An 18,622-nucleotide genomic window follows, 5' to 3' on the forward strand; every position below is an offset into this window, starting at 1 on the left:
CTTGAGCTTTCATTCCATTATATGTTAATTTGAGATGGCTGAGATTGCATTAACAAGTCCATGGCATTTGTTTCTTTAGGTAGTCCAACAACTGCCCACCGAAACCTGACATCAAGCAGCCTGAATGACATTTCTGATAAACCAGAGAAGGAGCAGGTAGGTGTGCTGACCTAATTTATTTTTATTTTAAAGGATATACAAGTGCTGATGCCTGCTACCACTCCTAATGTTCAAATAAGCATAAGTGATCAGAACTGTAAAAAACTGACAGATCACAACTTCTGTAACAGTACACTGTAGGCTGCGGTATATACATGTAGACTAGTTTAGTTTCCCTTTGACAAAAACATGTGCTGTGGTTAAATGTTGGACTCTGGAGAAACAGAGTGTGGTGAATCATAATGCTGTATATATGTTTAACATCTACATCACATTGTCAGACTGACCCTTTACGCCGCAGACATGGTACAACAGCTCCTCACATGCATTTAATGAAATTAACAGTTATAATTCTCCTCCCTTCTGATGGCTCCTGTTATTTCCTGAATTGCATTCCTTAAAGTGCATCCTTTACCTGCAAATACTGTAGTTGCCTGTAAACAGGTAAAGTCAGGTGCCCCTTGATAATTTCCTAAACTGAAGTTCTTATCCTTTAATAGACAGTTGTACGATACTTACAAACTAAAGCTGTGGCAGTTAAATTATAGAAAATTACAGGGGTTAACGTCTGGATTGATGATAACTGTACTTTAGTCACAGTTGAGGGAAGGATAATCCCCTTATAATCTCTGTGAAGTTTGGTATGGGAACAAGTAGAGGTTAATTCTGCACTGATAAGTAAAAAGAATGAAATAAAAACACAGAGAAGAGGCTCCACAAGTGAAATATTGAATTTCCTTTATTTTTACTTTTCAGTATGGAATTCAACTTATTATTAAGCAGTTCTCACACTGACATGGCTCCCCACTCTTAAGTTTTAATATTCTATATTATAATATAAAATGTGAAAATATAGCTCTTTGATACAAAATATGCACAGCATTTGTGCCTTTTCATTTAGTCTGATGCAAGACGAATAACGTTTGTAGTTACAGTACATTTTAATTAAACTGGTCAAAGAAATCTTGGTTTAGTCTACAATAAAAACAGTATAATTGCTGACTTTGATGATGCTGATCATCTAAGGTGTACCTCTTATAATACAGTAAGTACTTCAAATAAATGTCACATGTTGTGAATCCTCATTTGTTATGATTTTGATGTTTATCCATTGCTTTATATGCCAAGGTCCATTAAATAAACATCTTTGTTTGGACTTCTTTCTTGTTTGTGTGAGATGTTTTTTTTTGTTTAACCTTTTATTGCTCAAGGGAGAACTGATAAATGCAAATTCTTAGAATAACTGTGATTAATAATTTGACTCTTCTTTTCATGAACTGTGCGTGTAAATAAAATTGCCTTGCTGGTAGGTCAAAATAGCCTTGAGAAGGCAAGATGGATATAGCATTGGAGGGTTTGTCCTACTGGTATGTAGCCTATCAAGTCAGGATAGTGCTCTGTCAGTTTTTTGTACTGCCTCTTGTCTTGACATGCTTTCTCATAATGGATAAATGGGTGGATGGTTGGATTTTCATATTACCCAGATTGAACTGTGATTTGGTACCTGAATAATATGAGAGCATTAAGTAGGCATTATTTTGTAGATCTTGTTGATACAATAAAAATAACATTTTTTGATAGCCCCTTTTGGTAGAAGATATCTAGAGTACAAGTGACAACTAATATCTGAATGTATGGTTCCCTAGAGATTTTTTAATTTGTTTCCTATACAGTATGTGCATAATCCTAAAGGGCATAATGCATAAGGTTGAAATGAGCCATAGAGAAGACTGAACAAAACATTACCTTTGGATGTACTGTAACATTTACTGAAAGCTGGTGCCTCTTTGAATTTGCAATGTTGTTACCATTCACATAGATGGTATATTATTACAGGAAATGCAGCTGTATTTGCATATGATGTTAGGTTTACACATTTAAAACCAAACTATGTGATGTTATAGTGTCTCTGATGTGAAATTTTAATATGTAATGCAGTCCAAAATCAACAGTAAGACCTACCACATTTCCTCCACACCCATCAGACATTTCTCTTGAAGTGCTGATTCAGAGCACTGTGCCTAATGGGCATTCTCTGAAATCTCTGTGTCAGGTTATACAAGTAGATAAATTAAAGTTTTCACACACGGTGGTTGGAACATACAGTAGAGCAAAAATGTTGGCAATATGTTGTTGGGATAATAATATTATTAATTATATTTTACTGTATGTAACACCCATACTGTAGTTTACTGTAGATTATTATCAATCATGTTTTTATCATTACATTAATTTGACATCAGGCAAGTGTTTTTTTTTCTTTTATTTTTTAAGGACCAATGTTATGTGGTCAGTTAGGAAAGCCAAAACTTTTGGTAAGTATCATAATGCTAGGGCTTATAAAAGCAGTAAATTAGTTTACAGTATTCCTAAAATAACGAATCACTTACGTTTAAGATCTATGTTGTTAAGGTACATTTTTAAATTGAAGAGTATATATAAACTATATATATTATATATAGTATATATACTGTTTGTATATTAATAATGTAGTTCTCTGGATTTCAGAAAAAAATGAAACATTTACCATAACCATATATAATGGACAATTTTAATTTAACATAAGAGACTCCTTTATAGAATGTCTGAGCCTGTAACCTGTTTAACAGGCTGTCTAACTCTTCATTAATAACAAAAGTGAATTACTTGAAAAATAATGTTGCTGTTTGTAAGTCCTTGTTGGACTATCTGTCTTGAATGCATACAAAAATCTTAATTGGCACATCAGTATTTACTGTATAACAAAGAAACCTACTTAAGACATTCGTCCAGAGATGTGCAGTTTACAGTAGTGCTCTGCTGTTAAGTGTTTCTTGCGTTTGTGTATAAATAAGGGAATTAGGACTTGTGTCCTGGAAAAAGCAACAGCTTGTATATCTAAATACTAAGGTCAATGTAGGACAGTTGGACGTCACTGCAAGGGATTGTACAGTAAACTCACATAAGCCATGCAGTCAGAAATGAAATAAACAGCTAGGGTGTCCCTTCACTGTGCCAGCTGGTTTCTTGTGGCACTTCCTTGAATTGTATAAATGCTTCCACCGCTTTGATGATCTGGTTAGAGGGGCTTAAGTTTGATTTATTTTTATAAAAGAGTTGAATGGCTGTGGTGCTGCTCTTTGATCAGCTCTCTTGCTCACTAATTTGCACTGTCTCATGTGTTTTTGAAAACACCTGGATCAGATGTAAAGCACTTCCATTGCTTGATGTTTTGGATGTTTGGGCAATCCTTCTTTTACTGATTGTGCTTTGAATTCCACTGACTGTTTATTAACTTGCTCACCTTGCCCTCCTCTTCACATTCTACCCCACACTGCACGTGCAGAGCCACATGTTGTCATGTTTCACAGTTCTTGCCTCGGTGCCTTGGTAAACTCTTTATTTAGATAAGATGAGGGACTTTACCATGACCTTATTTATCTTCAACAATAAGGGCAACTTTTGGATATTCTTGTGGATTTTCATGCAAGACCATGACTTCGATATAACTGGAATGCAAAACAGTAGCCTTTTAATATTCCATGACGCTCATTTCTGCTCTCTGCTCTTCTCATTTTTACAGGACTCCTAATCACACAAACACTGTTAGTTACATGCTGGAACTTCCAATTATTGTGCTTATTAAGCTTAAAGCGATTTGATATTGTAATCTTTCTTGCCAAAAGAAGGATTATTCCTTGTATAAGTAACAAGAGGCTAATATGGGAAAGTCTGACTGTAGAAAAAAAAATATTAATTTCTAATGCATTGGCATGAAGAGTTCCAATGATCCCAAGCTGTAGATAGTGTCTACAATATTATACATCTAACAATACCCCAGTTTAAAAGAGACAAGAAGAGGAAAGGTGATTTTACAGTACAGGACATTGTGTGAATGATGACATATTGTAGTTGTGATTGTTGTTTTTTTTCACAGCAAAGTATAAGGTAGTGTATATAGTGTAATACTTGAATATCTTCTGGGATTTCTTGATAATCATAAGTTAACAATGCAGTGACTTATTAAAATGTCTCTATAACTGTTTATATGTTGTTTTTTGACATTATTGAGAGATCAAATTAATCCTTTCTTTATTTTCCCTATTTATTTAATATCATTTTCAGTGCCGCTCAAAACAGACAGAATCCTTCTTGTTGTAACTGTATATTCCAGAGTTAATGTCACAATGTGACTGGTATGCTGCTTAATTCTTAAGAGCTAAAGCCAAAAGGAATTCATATGAAACTTAGTGAAATTATAAGCACTGATAAAGAACCAGTCAAAACTGGATGCCATAATCAAAGAAGGCTCAAACCATGAATTGAGTTTTACTATTCAAAATTGTTTGCAGACTGCTGTACATAGACAATGTTCACATGACCCTGAGTGACCTGAGAATAACATTAGGAAATATATTTTTCTGTTAAGTCATGCTTTTAAACAGAAACTTTGTCAGCTCAATAGCAGTGCTTTTGAAAAATTAACCTGAAAATACCCTTCCCTATTTATCATTCTGCCTTAGAAAAACATTCCAGCCTTTTGTTAATTATCACCTGGCAATCTGAGTTTTTTTTAATTTACTGCATGTCAAATGCCTTCATACTACCATAATAGTTAATAAAATAACTACCAGACCGATAAAGATAATTGCCTTGTCTAACTTGTGGATTTAAAACTTATGAAGAAGTTGTTGACTTATGAAGGACTTGTTGATCATCATCTCTAGATTAAAATGGACACTTTTTAAACACTTCTGATACATTAAGAAAGACTCTAATACATTATATTCAGGATTGATTGAAGAAAGATTTGTATTGATATTCATATCTCTAGAAGACTTAGTATTAAAATGCCAAATGCATTAGAGATGTATCAAATAAAGCAGGTTTTTCTTTTTTATGATTCAATAAACTTAGCAATGAGCTGACCCTCCTCAAAAGCAGGAAACAGTTCTCATTGTGAAGAAACCATGTTCTAGCTTGCAAAAACTGTTTTGCTTGAGTGAGTTCTCCTGAGTAATATAATGTTCTTCAAGGCAGATACAGACCTGCCATGTTACAGTATCTAGAATTAATTGAATTAATTAGTGTGTTTGGTCAGGTTAGCCCTGTAATTGTGTGATTACAGTAATGAATACAAAGCTGTTATGGAAGGTACCTTAAGAAGCAACAGTCACATAATGAATAACAGCATTGGACAGTATTTAAAAATTCCTAATAGACTTGTGGTTGTTATGAAAACTTTTGCATACATATCAGCCACAGAACATAGGTTGTCATTGTTTTTATTTGTACAGTATAGAATGCATTGAAAAGCAGTGAAATAAGGTAACTTAGTACTTACTAGAACAATTGCAAGGTTAAATAGTGTTCAGCTCAGCTAGTAGGAAAAGTATTGTACACACTAATAAATACAACTTTGAAAGTTTACAGCAGTTATTAAACCTGACAGATACACTTTAGCACCTTATTGAAACAGGCAGTCAGAGTTCAAAGTTTAAACAGCTTGATTTTTAACTTGGTACAGTGTCATGCTGTTTCTGATATTCATTTAGTTGCAAAAAGTAATAATCCAATTTTGAAAAGCATTTCCTCATATGTCTTAATGGAGCCCTTTATTTAGATATTTTGTAAAGGAGATGGTAAGGTGATAGTTGTGTAGTAAAATGTAACTTACTGAAGCTCATACTCGATTTTGATTTAGTTGTTTTCAAGTTTTAATTCTAGCAGTGGTAGGGCTTAATGGTTAGTTCGGTCTGCTTGGCTAGACTGAATTACAACTTAACCTTCATTTTTATAGTGCTTTTCAGATCACCCAGGGGTTGCAGATCTCCAGGCGGGTACCTCATAACTGCCACTGTTGTTCAACGTTTTTTTCTACCAGCACTCCACAGTGTAACTTGACCAGAGATATAGAACAGAAGATTTTCATTTTAAACCAAACAACAGAAAGGAGGCTATAAGAAAGAAGGCCATACCTGTATGTCTGTTACATTTAATCTTAGAATTTGATCATTCACCAAAAATGATAACCAATCTGAGTATACCAGACTTTTCATGATCATACAGTAAAAACGGTATGAGCAAGTGTGTAAAACAATCAAGGTATTTTTTTGCTGAAATTATTAGCCGCATCAGCTATTTGCCAGATTTTAGGAGTGCACTGTCTTCAAGTAACTTTCTCTTCATTTCTGATAAATGTACGCACAGTTGGAGTGAAAAATACATCCCATCTCCATCTCAATCAATTCCTGACAAATTACACCAGCGGTGTACATGGTGAGGCATTAGTCTCTGATTCTTGTTCCATTTTGTTATACTTCAAGCCAATTTTGAAAGTGCTCACATACAGTATAAAGAGCAAATGCATTTTTTGCAGAAATGCAGGTAGAGACTCCAAAGAGATAAAACAACAGTTATCTTTAAAACCACTTTTAAATTGTAAAAGTTACATGCAGGTTAAAGTTTTCATGTTGTTCACGTGTTTTTCATATTATGTTGACGTCCTGGATCAAATTGATAGTTTGTGATTCCTCGTTCATCATTGTAACATGTAGGTTTTGTGAGGCTCCACCCGCCTAGGGCTGAATTTGTGCCCTTTCAGTGCTTTTATGCTCCATAATTGCTGTACTACTATATTCTAGTACTATTACTACAGTCTGTTCTACATAGAATTTAACACAGAAGTCATACAGATTCTACTCTATCGGTTTCTGTACTAGTTATGCTCTATTACTACAGAAGGCGATTTCTGCCTTTTACCAGCTTCTTTTTGTTTAATTATTCTTTTAAACAGTGGCTTCATTTGTACAGTTAGAAATGCTATAAAAATATAATCAGATTTTGGAATAAAAATCCTTGTTTCAGTCCTGTAACCTTGTCTGGACTGGGAGATGCCACTGGTGTTAAATGTTCTTTTCACTTCTCAGGGTGGAATTAAGCTGTTTTTATCCCCATCACATTCATTGTTACTGTTGCCAGCTAAATGTGTGTGTAATCTTCTGACACCTTGTACTGAGAAATAACTTTTAGTTGTCAAGAGTTCAATAGAAACAAGTCAACGTTTCCAAGTTTTAAAAAACCTGCAGCTATCCCTCCCCTTCTTGCCACCATCTTGCTTCTGCAATAAAAGAAAAGAAAATCCAGAAATGCATTTCAGTATTCATTCACGAATTAGATAAATGAAGGCTGTATGTTGTAGTTGTTTACTTATTTGATTGATATTAGAATAAACAGCCAAAAGTACTATTCATGCCTATACTGTGTGTACCAATTACAAGAACAGTACAACCTGAACCTTTCCAGAAGATTTGCTCTACGTCCTTAAGAAGACTGTCCTTGTGAACTAATTGCAAAGGCTGTCAATGTCCGATTGCACAGTGCAAGGCTGCATACTACAATGAGGACATGAATACTGACTCAGCATTCCTTACATTGTATCTTACAGATTACTGTTAATATTCTAATTATTATTGAGTGGATGTTGTAGAAATCATAGTTTTGGACAGAATGCTTTTAATGAAATGTCATTGGGATGGCATGAGGATCTGAAGCTTTTTAACACATTACGATTGCTTGCCAAATTTTTAACTATTTTGATCTTTAATGCTTTGCATCAAGTTAGGTTTGTTTGTATTAATGCATTTCCCAAGGTTTGTTGTTACGTAAAACTGTCTAGAAATGTTTCATTGCAAATTAATTTTAATAATCAGATTTAGTAAATCCCTTAATAATGCTCTTTATTTGGGGTTATAGTTAGTTAATTAGTTTATTAACTGGTCTTTACAGTTCTTATGTGTTACTTTAAATTATGTTTTATACAGGGATATAGTCTTACGTGCAAAAGTATTTCACAGAAAACTTTCTCTGCCACACAAGTCTATAATGATTACAGCAAGAGAAGACCATTTGGTCTATCCTGAATGTTGTATTGCTCGTAACAAATTGCTTCCCCAAAATTTGCTTTTCAGTCCTTCTTTTTAGTCATTTCTTCAAGATTTTCAGGAACTCTGCATCATCGCTGTGGCTGACCTGTAGGTTTCATACCCCCAAAGCTTTTTATGCATCTTTTTGAGCAAAAAACTATTAAACTAGAGTTGACTTTAATTTAGCATTAAGGATTTTGAAAACTTGAATCACATTCCCTCGCTGTCTTTTCCTAAAGACTTAAGAGGCACTGAAGAGGGTTGCATGGGGAGCTGTGTCACTGTTGGGGAACTGCTAAAATATTTTTTCTTCTTACTTTTTAGAGGAGAATTAGGCTCTTTTTGTTCCAAAAGAAAGTGTTATTTCAAAATGTAGCTGACATTTTAAATCACTTCATTTTTTCAGCCATTTATGCTTATATGAGTTAAAGCTTCCAGCACATCCAAATCTGGCAAGCAGTTTGGCCAAGAATTAAATAGTCATTTAGGCACAAGTGCTTAATTTTTCTGGCACTTCTCAACAGTACATGTGTTGAGAAGATGCACTATAACACATAACTAAGACAACTCCAAGAATACTTACTGAACTACAGTAAGTTGCCCTTGCATTGTCAGATTGGAACTACTGTACACTGTAAGAAGGTTATTGCTGAAAATAATTCTCTATCTTAACTTTTCCGTATTTAAATGTTTTGCATTGTATACAGTATGTCTTCTATAGTTCTTTCTGTTTGAAAGTATTCGAAAATAGTGTTTTACTCAGTCATTTAGAAATTTAGAAATATATAATACACACATTTGCTTTCTGACTGATGAGCAAATTTATGATCTTATTTAAAGTTTTATTAGTCACTTGTGTGTACATTGACCTGTAAACTTTATATTTCTGACAATGTCAGACTGAAAGTTGGTTTTAATGTTAATTCTACTCTTTCTTACAAAATGTAATTAGGCTGTCATTCAATACAAATGAAAATCTTTATAACAACATACAGTACAGTAGTAGACTGAAGGTCTTGAGAGATTACCATGATCACTTTGATAGAAGGAGTACTGTGCCCTGCTCAAGTAGATGTGAAACAGTGAATCAGCTAACACCTTTTCTGTTCCATTGATTGATAATGTATGTTACAGTACATAGTTATTTACTTAAGTATATATTAAGTTATTAAGCACTTAAGTAACTTGTAATATTTAAAGTAATTGATAACTTACTATATGAGCAGAAGTGTCCTTATTTTATAATTACTTCAACTAAATGGTAAATTATTTTTTCAGAACATGAATGTTTTACTGATATACAGTTAATTGATTATACACAGTTACAGTATATTAAGTGGTTGAAGGTGACTATTTTGTATACAGTAAATAAATATAAACTGAAACATTAATATGAATCCAAATGAATCTTAAAAGTCATGAATTCCACATATCATATCTTAGCACATAATGTCATGCTGAACCTATATGTTGGCCTAATTGAAAGCAAAATTGCATGGTATTTAAAGATTCCAGGAAAAATATGATTACTTTTCACATTGACTTAAATTAAGTTCTAATCTCTTATGGATGTATATTACAAAAAGTTGGTGTGAGGGGTTTCATTTTAAGCTTGTTATTTTAATTGGCCTGCTCATTCTTTCTGTCGTTTGCAAGCTGAAAAACAAGTTCATGAAAAAACTGCCCCGGGATGCGGAGGCCTCCAATGTGCTGGTGGGTGAAGTGGACTTCCTGGACAGCCCCTTTGTGGCGTTTGTCCGGCTGCAGCAAGCAGTCATGCTGGGAGCTCTGACCGAAGTTCCGGTTCCAACAAGGTAAGAGATGTAGATGTTTCTGAGAGAAAAAAAAAACCTAAAGGAACCGGCCAGAAAATATTTTCAGGTTAGACAATTCCACTGAATGTTGACACCCGTTATCGTCATGACGGTTAAATCAACCTCTCCTTCAGCTCTTGGTTTTTTATATTTATCGATTGAGAGGAGTTACAAACACGACAACTTCGAGCATCCGCCTCTGGCAAACAATTCATTCTGACCACTGAGGCCATTTTTGTGAACGCTTACCATTTCTACTGTATATCCACTTGAGTCATAATTCTGAAAGTTTCTAGCATTATATCCTTCAAACTGAGTTTTAACTATCTACACCAGCATTCTAAAGAAGTAATCTTTCCATGTATCCAAGCATGCTATGAATGAATTTTCCCTCATTCCACCCATCCTACAGTATATTATTTAGCTTACTTACTGCATATACAACATTTTACATATACTGTATACAGTATGTAGTACAATGTTTACTTACATATAATTCTCATCTAAGTATTTTCCAGATTATGTTATGTTTCCCCCTCTTTTCACGGACAGATGTCTTTAATCCAGAGGCAATGATGTAACCTTTTTTTAATAATAAATGGTCAATTGTGACATGCTTCTACAGCATAAGGAAAGAGTCCTTTAAAGTTATTTGAAGGAATTGTATTAAGGCAGGTCACATACATAAGAGATGAAAACTATTGTGCATCATGTTATAAATATGGTATATTATTTAAGCTATTTAAAACCCTTTTCAAATTGATAATTGAATACTAATTTGGTTAGAATAGGACCTTTACCATTGTATTTCTATGTAATATTTTGGAAGAGTTTTGTACTGTGACATTTTAAAAACAATCTTAGCTTTGGTTTTTATATATTTTGACAAAAGGTGAATATGTTAAATGGTGAGGACCTGAAATATGAAGTACGTTTTAAATTTTAACCTTTACAGCATGACAAATCTAACCAAAATAAGGAAATCCGGCACAAACTGCTCTTTTATATAATTGCGGACATGCAAGATGATACTATCTGGTGATTACTTCAAATTCAAATAAATGTGGCTTATAGCACCCTAGAGAGAAATGAACTTAAATCAAGTTAAAGGGTATAGGTAAAGTTAGATAAAATGAGTTATTGGTTATTTCCTGACTACTTCATATTCACGTTTAAGCATCCTGCTGCCAAGAAATGGGAACCCCCCCAAATATTAATCTTTTTTGTCAAACTGTTTTAGGTGTTTACTTTGGCTCTGAAAATAATAACATTTAATGGTTGGAAAAAAAAAACACTTCAGAAGCTGAATTCAACTAAATGTTTTAATTTGCCATGGTAGATAATCTGTGAAAACAAGTAGATACAAAATGATGAGATTCGTGACAACAAAGACCGGGCCCCATTATGATCATGTATCCTACGTTTATTACAAGAAACAGAAGAAACTATTTTTTTCCCAGGATTTTATGAGCCACAGACATACTGTAGATTCACAAGCACAAACTAAGGGGCTGTTGCATCTGAAGGAAGTGATCGCGATAAGCGTCTAGCACAAACTTACCCACTGCATGATTTCCTTATTCTAAAAATGTAAACCATTTCTCCTTATCAGATTCCTGTTTATCCTACTGGGACCTAAAGGCAAAGCCAAGTCCTACCATGAAATTGGAAGGGCGATAGCCACCCTCATGTCAGACGAGGTACGTGTGCCGCGTGCTGGTGACTTTTGTCCGTTTTAAACGGGATGGTAATGTGCCGCTAATTAATGGAAACTTTCAGATGGGTTAATTACATCAGTAGTAAGATTACAAATTGGGTCTGGAGAGATCAAAAAAGATTATGGGCCAACCTATTTCCTCAGAGGGTCCCAGGAGGCAGGAGATTTGGTAACAATTAAAAGTATACTTTGGTGTGCTTCTGCTTAGGTGAGTTTCATTTAACAAGACTTCTTTTCGTGACATCACAAAATAACTAATTAATGGGCTCCCATCCTGTAACACATAGGAGTCATTAAGGCACTAGTGCAAATGAATTTAACAAGGTAACTAGCAAATTATAGAATTTTAATCTGGTATCATTTACTGGTAAATCCTCTTTAGACTGTTCTAGTTTTTTTTTTCACTTTAAAGGATTAATTTAATGCTTATTAATTTAATTTAAGTCTTGACATCTTTTACCTTTTGATTACGTGCTGTCTTACAATTTTAGTCGTTTGCATCTTAAACATGTTTAATTGAAATCTGGACATTCTGTAAAGTCTCAGTTTTAAATGTTATTTTTTTGTATTAAAAACAAAAAACAAATCTCAATTTAGAAGTGTACTTGTCCATGTTTTCCCCTGACTGACAGCTTTAGTACTGTAGCTTTGAGGTACAGCAATGGTTTCTCAGGGCTAATCATTGGACACATGGCATGTATTAAAAGATTAGAGAATACTGGAAAAGAGCCACTACACCATGCTTGGATTTGGGAATTTGGATAATTGGTGGTCCAGGAATCTATAAAAGTTAAAGTGACTACATGTATACCAGTCTCTTGTGAAAATGAAGTAAATGAGAATTAATGTAGTATTTATTTATCATACAGTACATTAGGACCTTTTTTGTGCAAAAAAAGTGCTTTAAGTTGTCTTCACTGAATTTCATCACTGGTCATGTGGCATGTTTCATTTTATCCTTATTCTTCTTTGTCACTTTCCTTCCTTTTTCTTATTTCTCTAGGCAATTGTGTGTCCTAGAATATTTCATTGTTTTTTCGGCAGTACAGCAAATAGAATTGTTGTATTAGTTCAGTAATAAGTGTTCCTTCTTACTGGCCACTCATCACAATATACACAAGCTTTTATTCTGAAGATATAAGGATGTAACCTTTTTACTAAAACAATGTTTTTCTCTAGAAAGCTTTCACTTGTGAATTTTACACTTTGTTTCTAAATGGAAAAACATAATAGACACACCAATTGATTAAAATGTATTCTACTACTGCATTCCATTTAAGAAAATCTAATCAAAATATATATTATATATAAATATAATTTATATGGTAATGATGGCTTTCAAACAGTAATTGTATGCGTCAAGACTTATTTTAGAGTCATTAGAAAAAATTAGGTCAGATTAGAAAATTGTGGATAATGTAACTCCTTTTTGATGCATTAAGTAACTAACTACATTGTTCCCACAAGTCTATAAAAACAAAATCTTGTATTTCTGGTGATAAAATTAGTTTTTTCAGTATTGCAGAGAAGCTTTATGACCAAGATCCTGTACTCAAATCTACAAATGTATCTCAATTATCTTTTAATCTAGGTTTTGTTGTTTCCTCAAGTTGTACTGAATGTTTACAAGCCCTGCATATCTCTATTTCCCTAATATTGACTTTTTTCTCGTATACTTATTTTAACCCTTATTTTTGGTTTGAACCAAAAGTTCAGTGTGTGATTTCGACTACAGTTATGAATATTAAAGCTAACTATCAACATACAGTACTTTCCAGTTGCACCATCTGTTGAACATAAGCAAGCACTGTAGTTAGAAAAGCAAACATTCACAAAAACAGGATTTCCTAAAATTACATTTTGAAACAAAATTAGTGACTTCCCTGTGAAAACTGCGCCCAGAAAGTATTTATCAGATTTTGTCTTTGACAGATTTGTCCTGTAAGACCATTATTGGGTTGAGCCTTTTCCTTTGTCTCTTTTATAAGAGCCACACTACAAAGAATTATTTTTTATTTAATTAAGGAGAAAAAAGTTAAAATGATTGTATACATATAAATATGTAGGAATATAGCAAATGGTTCACTTGAGATATACTGTATTACTATACATTAATATATTGTATATTACCCAAAACCTATATGTAAACTTTAGATTTCTGCTACAGTTCCGAACAATGTTGTACAGTCAGCATTTGATACTTTTCTCTCTTGTAAGTTGACATTATTGACCATAAACATATGAAAATAGGACCTACTGTAACTTCTCTTTCAAAAACATTTTAGGCACCTTAAGATGTAAAGATGTAAAGTTTTCAATATTTGAAAGAATGTATGGAATGATAAAAAATGTGTGCTCTCTTTCAAAATATATATAAATAAATAAATTATTATAATCAAAATAATTTTGAAAACTGAATTAGCTTAATAAAGGCTTCCTCCTTTTAAACATTTGCATTAATGTTTAGTAGTTAATTTTCTACCAATTTGATTAAACAAGTGATAAGAGGTGATAAGGGCTTAAGCGTTTAAACATTTTAATATAAAAGGAAATTAATTCAATTCATGAATTGATTTTACTCACAAATAATGACAGGAAAAACAGATTTTAAATGGTTAATCTTGCGCTGTAGTAATGTCTGTGTTTTCAAAAAAATAAATGTCTAAATTAAGCAAGCTTAGCTGTACATCTTATATACTGTGCATGGGTCCTAGATTCTAATTTTTTAGAAGGTCTGAGGAGCTCTTTATTCCTTCAAAAAGTCCACATCTGCTATGATTATTAATTTGATTACAATTTTATAATTATAAATATTTTAGGGGGACTGTGGTAAGAAACCAGAGCACAATGAGGAAACCCACACTAAAATGGGGAGAACATGTGGTGCTGTCTGTTTGGCACAGGTTTGGAATTGAACCCAGGGCCCCAGCACTGCATGGCATCACTGACTACTGTACCACCATGCCACCTTGTGATGTACACTATCTTGTTTCTAATTGCCTTTAGGTGTTCCATGACATAGCATACAAAGCCAAGGACAGACAAGACCTGCTGGCTGGCATTGATGAATTCTTGGATGAGGTTATTGTGCTTCCACCAGGAGAATGGGATCCAGCCATAAGGATAGAACCTCCAAAATCACTTCCATCTTCAGACAAAAGGTTAAGAGAAGAGCAAAAAAACTGTGTTTTTATTAATATGCAGCGGTTCACACTCACTGAGCTATGGGATAGAAAATTGTGCTGACAGCCTCAAGCTTACTTGAAATTTGCTGTTGCTTTTGGTTTCATTTAAACAAAAATGAAATCATCATCTTTAGTCTGAGCTGTTGGTTAGGCTTGAAGGCTTTGTATGACCGTGAATTAAAATGCTGTGAATTTACATAAAATATCTAATTGACCCTCATATTAATGTCAGAAGTTATAATTCTACATGGAAACCTTTGAGATAAATGTCAGTAAAACTTATCTACAAAATATTGTAATTTGTATTGTAAAAAAAGTTAAATCATTTTGCTCTGTTTATTTTATTTGGTTCTTTGAGAAATAAAACTGACACATAATAATAATAATAATAATGATTGCAATAAAGGTGACCAAGTGTTAATTTGTTAGGGCAGTATTGGCCCCACTGGCAGAATCACACCACGGTCTATGAGAGGAATAGGACAAAAAAGACAACATTTACAAACTGATGCTAAGTGTCACAGATGCACAGCTTTCACAGTACAACTCATATTGAGTGGCACTGATGATGTCAAATGAATTTACCTATGTCTGTTCAATAAAATATCAGTACACACACTACAAAGATTTAGTAATCTTCTTGATAATAACTTTTTGAATCTGTGAATTAGATTATTCTGTTCAGTATTGTTTAAATGGTATAGTTGTTATGTGGATCCACTAATAGTCTGTAAAAGAAATGTGGAACATTTTCAAACATATTATTGTATATGCCTTGTTCAATAATTGTGTTTTGCCTTTTATTTATTTCTTGTGTCCCTGGTGAATGAAATTTGTCTCTATATGTTAATAATGGAGTCTGTTCTCCCTCTGAACAGAAAGAACATGTATGCTGGAGGGGATAATGTGCAGATGAATGGAGACACACCTCATGATGGAGGTCATGGAGGTGGGGGGCACCATGTGAGTGATGAGCTGAAGAAGACTGGAAGGTAAACCATCAATTTCCTGAGTGCTTAATGCTTCAAATAGACCCATTAAACACACACTTCACAGGTCATTGTTTTTCCCCACAAAGAGCTATTGTACTGTGAAGCTACAGGCACAATGGCTAATGACAGGTCTGACAGTCAATGCATGATGTGCAGAAGTATGACAAATGCAAAGCATAAGATGGCTGTAGTACAGTATGTGGTTTCATTTTCTGAGCATGTTTATAACAGCATTACAAGGTAAATAGAAATAAGTACAGTACTTTGTCTCATTTTCATAGTGCTACAGTATGCATTTTTGGATATCAATATAAATGATAACTCCTCATTTTCTGGAAACACTTATGAAAATTATTAAGTAAATCTGCGCAAACATTACATAAACACTGTATACTGTAGGTATTATATGGTTTGTAGGAAAGTGGTTTTTATACAAATTTTATAATACTCTATACAGAAGGGTAAATTATTTTGTGTTGCAAACTATATGCTGTAGATGTAAGGAAAATTCATAATGACCCTTAAATATGTATTGTTTTCTGTTATAAACATGATATTCTGTATATCCAGAAATATTGAAAAGACAACATTATTTTACTCTTGTTGAAGACACACTGACCTTAAACTGGCCTTAAATTAAATTAAATATTAATAAGGATAAACGTTAATATGTTAAAGTTGTGTCTTTCTGAGACATGTTTTCGCTTGTTCTTTTTGTGTTGGGTCTCTGTCTTGTGTTGGTATGGGAATTACTGTGGTGAACATATAATAATAGATAAATACAGGTTTTGGAGGTGAGTTAGAAGAAATAAACACAGAAAAAATAAGCAAAGCAAAGAGATTAATGCAATCTACACAACAGTGTTTAAACATGTTTCAACAGGATCAATGTAAAAAATGTGACCCTCCTGTAACTATTTTCCAGTTTATAGAGTCAAATGGAGATGTTAAGGTTGCCATTTATGGACAGCAGATGTCTCTTGAAATTAATTCATGATTTATTATTGAACAGTGATTGGATAACTTCATTCGCACAGGTCATACAACTGCTTAAACTCTGGCACAGCACTGTCTGAGCTGTGAGTCCAGTAGCATTCAACTGCCTAACTACAGGAAACAGGGTTACTCTTAGTCTCCACAAGAAGCAATAAATATGTCTTCATTTGGTCCATAGAGAGGAAGTGGCTGTCCCTAGCGCACCACATATGACCCTCTAGGAAACATTCCATTAATAACACAAATGTAAGGGTGATAGCCTGGAGAGGAATGGGTAAACTTACTTGTCCCTGAGGTTAGAAGTACTTGAGACATTTTAAAATGACTGTAACATCTGTAATTATTTGGCACTTATTTAAATTACTGTACTTTTCAATTCATTGTTACATCAATGAGCTGTGCAATATGATTGAAACAAACATCATTCACTTTGAGTTTTATAGGTCCATTTGATATTAAAATATGAATTTACATTTGGTAATAAATATATCCTGAAAGTGTTGCTGAATGCTTAAATGCTGAGTATCCACATAAACTAAAAACATTTTTAAATTGCTATGACGCATCTTTTTGAAAATTAATATGGAGAAAAGGGATGAAATGCGAGCAATCTGTAGTTTTTATATACTTAAAATTGACTATTGTGAAATTCTGAATAAAAAAAATCCAAATCCCATGCTTCTGTTTCTTGTCAGGTTTTGTGGCGGCCTTATCCTTGACATCAAAAGGAAGCTCCCATATTTTGCGAGTGACTTTTATGATGCTTTAAACATCCAATCACTATCTGCAATTCTTTTCATCTATCTGGCAACAGTCACCAACGCAATCACTTTCGGAGGTTTGCTAGGTGATGCGACTGACAATATGCAGGTGAGCCGTTGTTTGTTCTTCCGAAATGCTTTGTTGGTAATTTGGTTGAGAAGAATGTTTTGAGAACTCATCAGCTTCTTTTTCTTTTAACCTTATGTGCATATATAGATAGGATAGCTGTCCGGACACATAAAATCAGGCCTGCTGGTCGCCCTGTAATTTGGTCTTTTGCATGTGGTCATACAGCCTTGTATTATGTAGCTGAGGCAGTTAGATTGAAAATGATGTGCAGCAGTAGCTGTGCGGCACCTGCGGGTACCAGTTACAATGGACTTGATTGAGCTATTCAGAACAGAGCTATAAATAACTAAGGAGCCAGATTACAAAGCAGTCCTTGTTAAAGTCGGCTTCTGGTTGTATGCTTCTTTTTGTAACTGGTAAAGATCAAGGATGAGGAATGTTATACTAACCTTTAAAAAGATGCACATTAGTGTTAAAATGTTGTAATATTCTGAATTATCTCTATATAGAAACATTTAAACTTTAAACTGAAAATCAAAGATTCAGCATTCAGTTGTTTTAATTATATTTAATATTTAATATTTTTATATTTAATTATTATGACATAACTTAAAGGAAATATTGCTGCACATACTGTATGGATGAATAGATATACATGCTGTACACACGATAGCAAGATTTCTGTCCAACCTGTTTTAAAAAATGGAAATTATACAGTATATAGGATTAGAAATTTAGTGAGAATGCTACAGTACATATTAGTCAAACAATAGTTTATCATTGAATTGATTTAAGTGTAATGCTTCACTGTTTCATGGGTGAATGTATCTTGTGCTCCGCATTAAAATTTGAAGCATGCCTAACTACAGATATTTGAAAAACTAATCTTACATTACCTGGGGTGACATATACTGTATGAGCTGAAAATCCGTTCAAGCCAGAAACATAGTAACACCTGTGGTTTGCTGTCCAAATTGACAGGTAAACAAGACTTGGTAGCAGCTTATCTTCATCATTTCTCCTT

General features: G+C 33.7%; 1 protein-coding gene across 7 annotated transcripts in view; it reads left to right on the top strand.

Annotated features, from left to right (window-relative positions):
* slc4a4a (solute carrier family 4 member 4a) overlaps window positions 1-18,622 on the top strand; it is a 98,928-nt gene that overhangs the window by 42,194 nt on the left and 38,112 nt on the right. For all 7 annotated transcript variants that reach the window (XM_015339894.2, XM_015339882.2, XM_015339896.2 and 4 more), the window contains 6 exons: window positions 80-156; window positions 9,720-9,877; window positions 11,490-11,577; window positions 14,601-14,755; window positions 15,658-15,771; window positions 17,463-17,637. In XM_015339894.2, coding sequence (XP_015195380.1) covers window positions 80-156; window positions 9,720-9,877; window positions 11,490-11,577; window positions 14,601-14,755; window positions 15,658-15,771; window positions 17,463-17,637 — 767 coding nt within the window. The remainder of the gene's footprint in view (window positions 1-79; window positions 157-9,719; window positions 9,878-11,489; window positions 11,578-14,600; window positions 14,756-15,657; window positions 15,772-17,462; window positions 17,638-18,622) is intronic.

This window comes from Lepisosteus oculatus, chromosome 3, assembly GCF_040954835.1.
Source record: "Lepisosteus oculatus isolate fLepOcu1 chromosome 3, fLepOcu1.hap2, whole genome shotgun sequence".
In the NCBI taxonomy this organism is placed as follows: domain Eukaryota; kingdom Metazoa; phylum Chordata; class Actinopteri; order Semionotiformes; family Lepisosteidae; genus Lepisosteus; species Lepisosteus oculatus.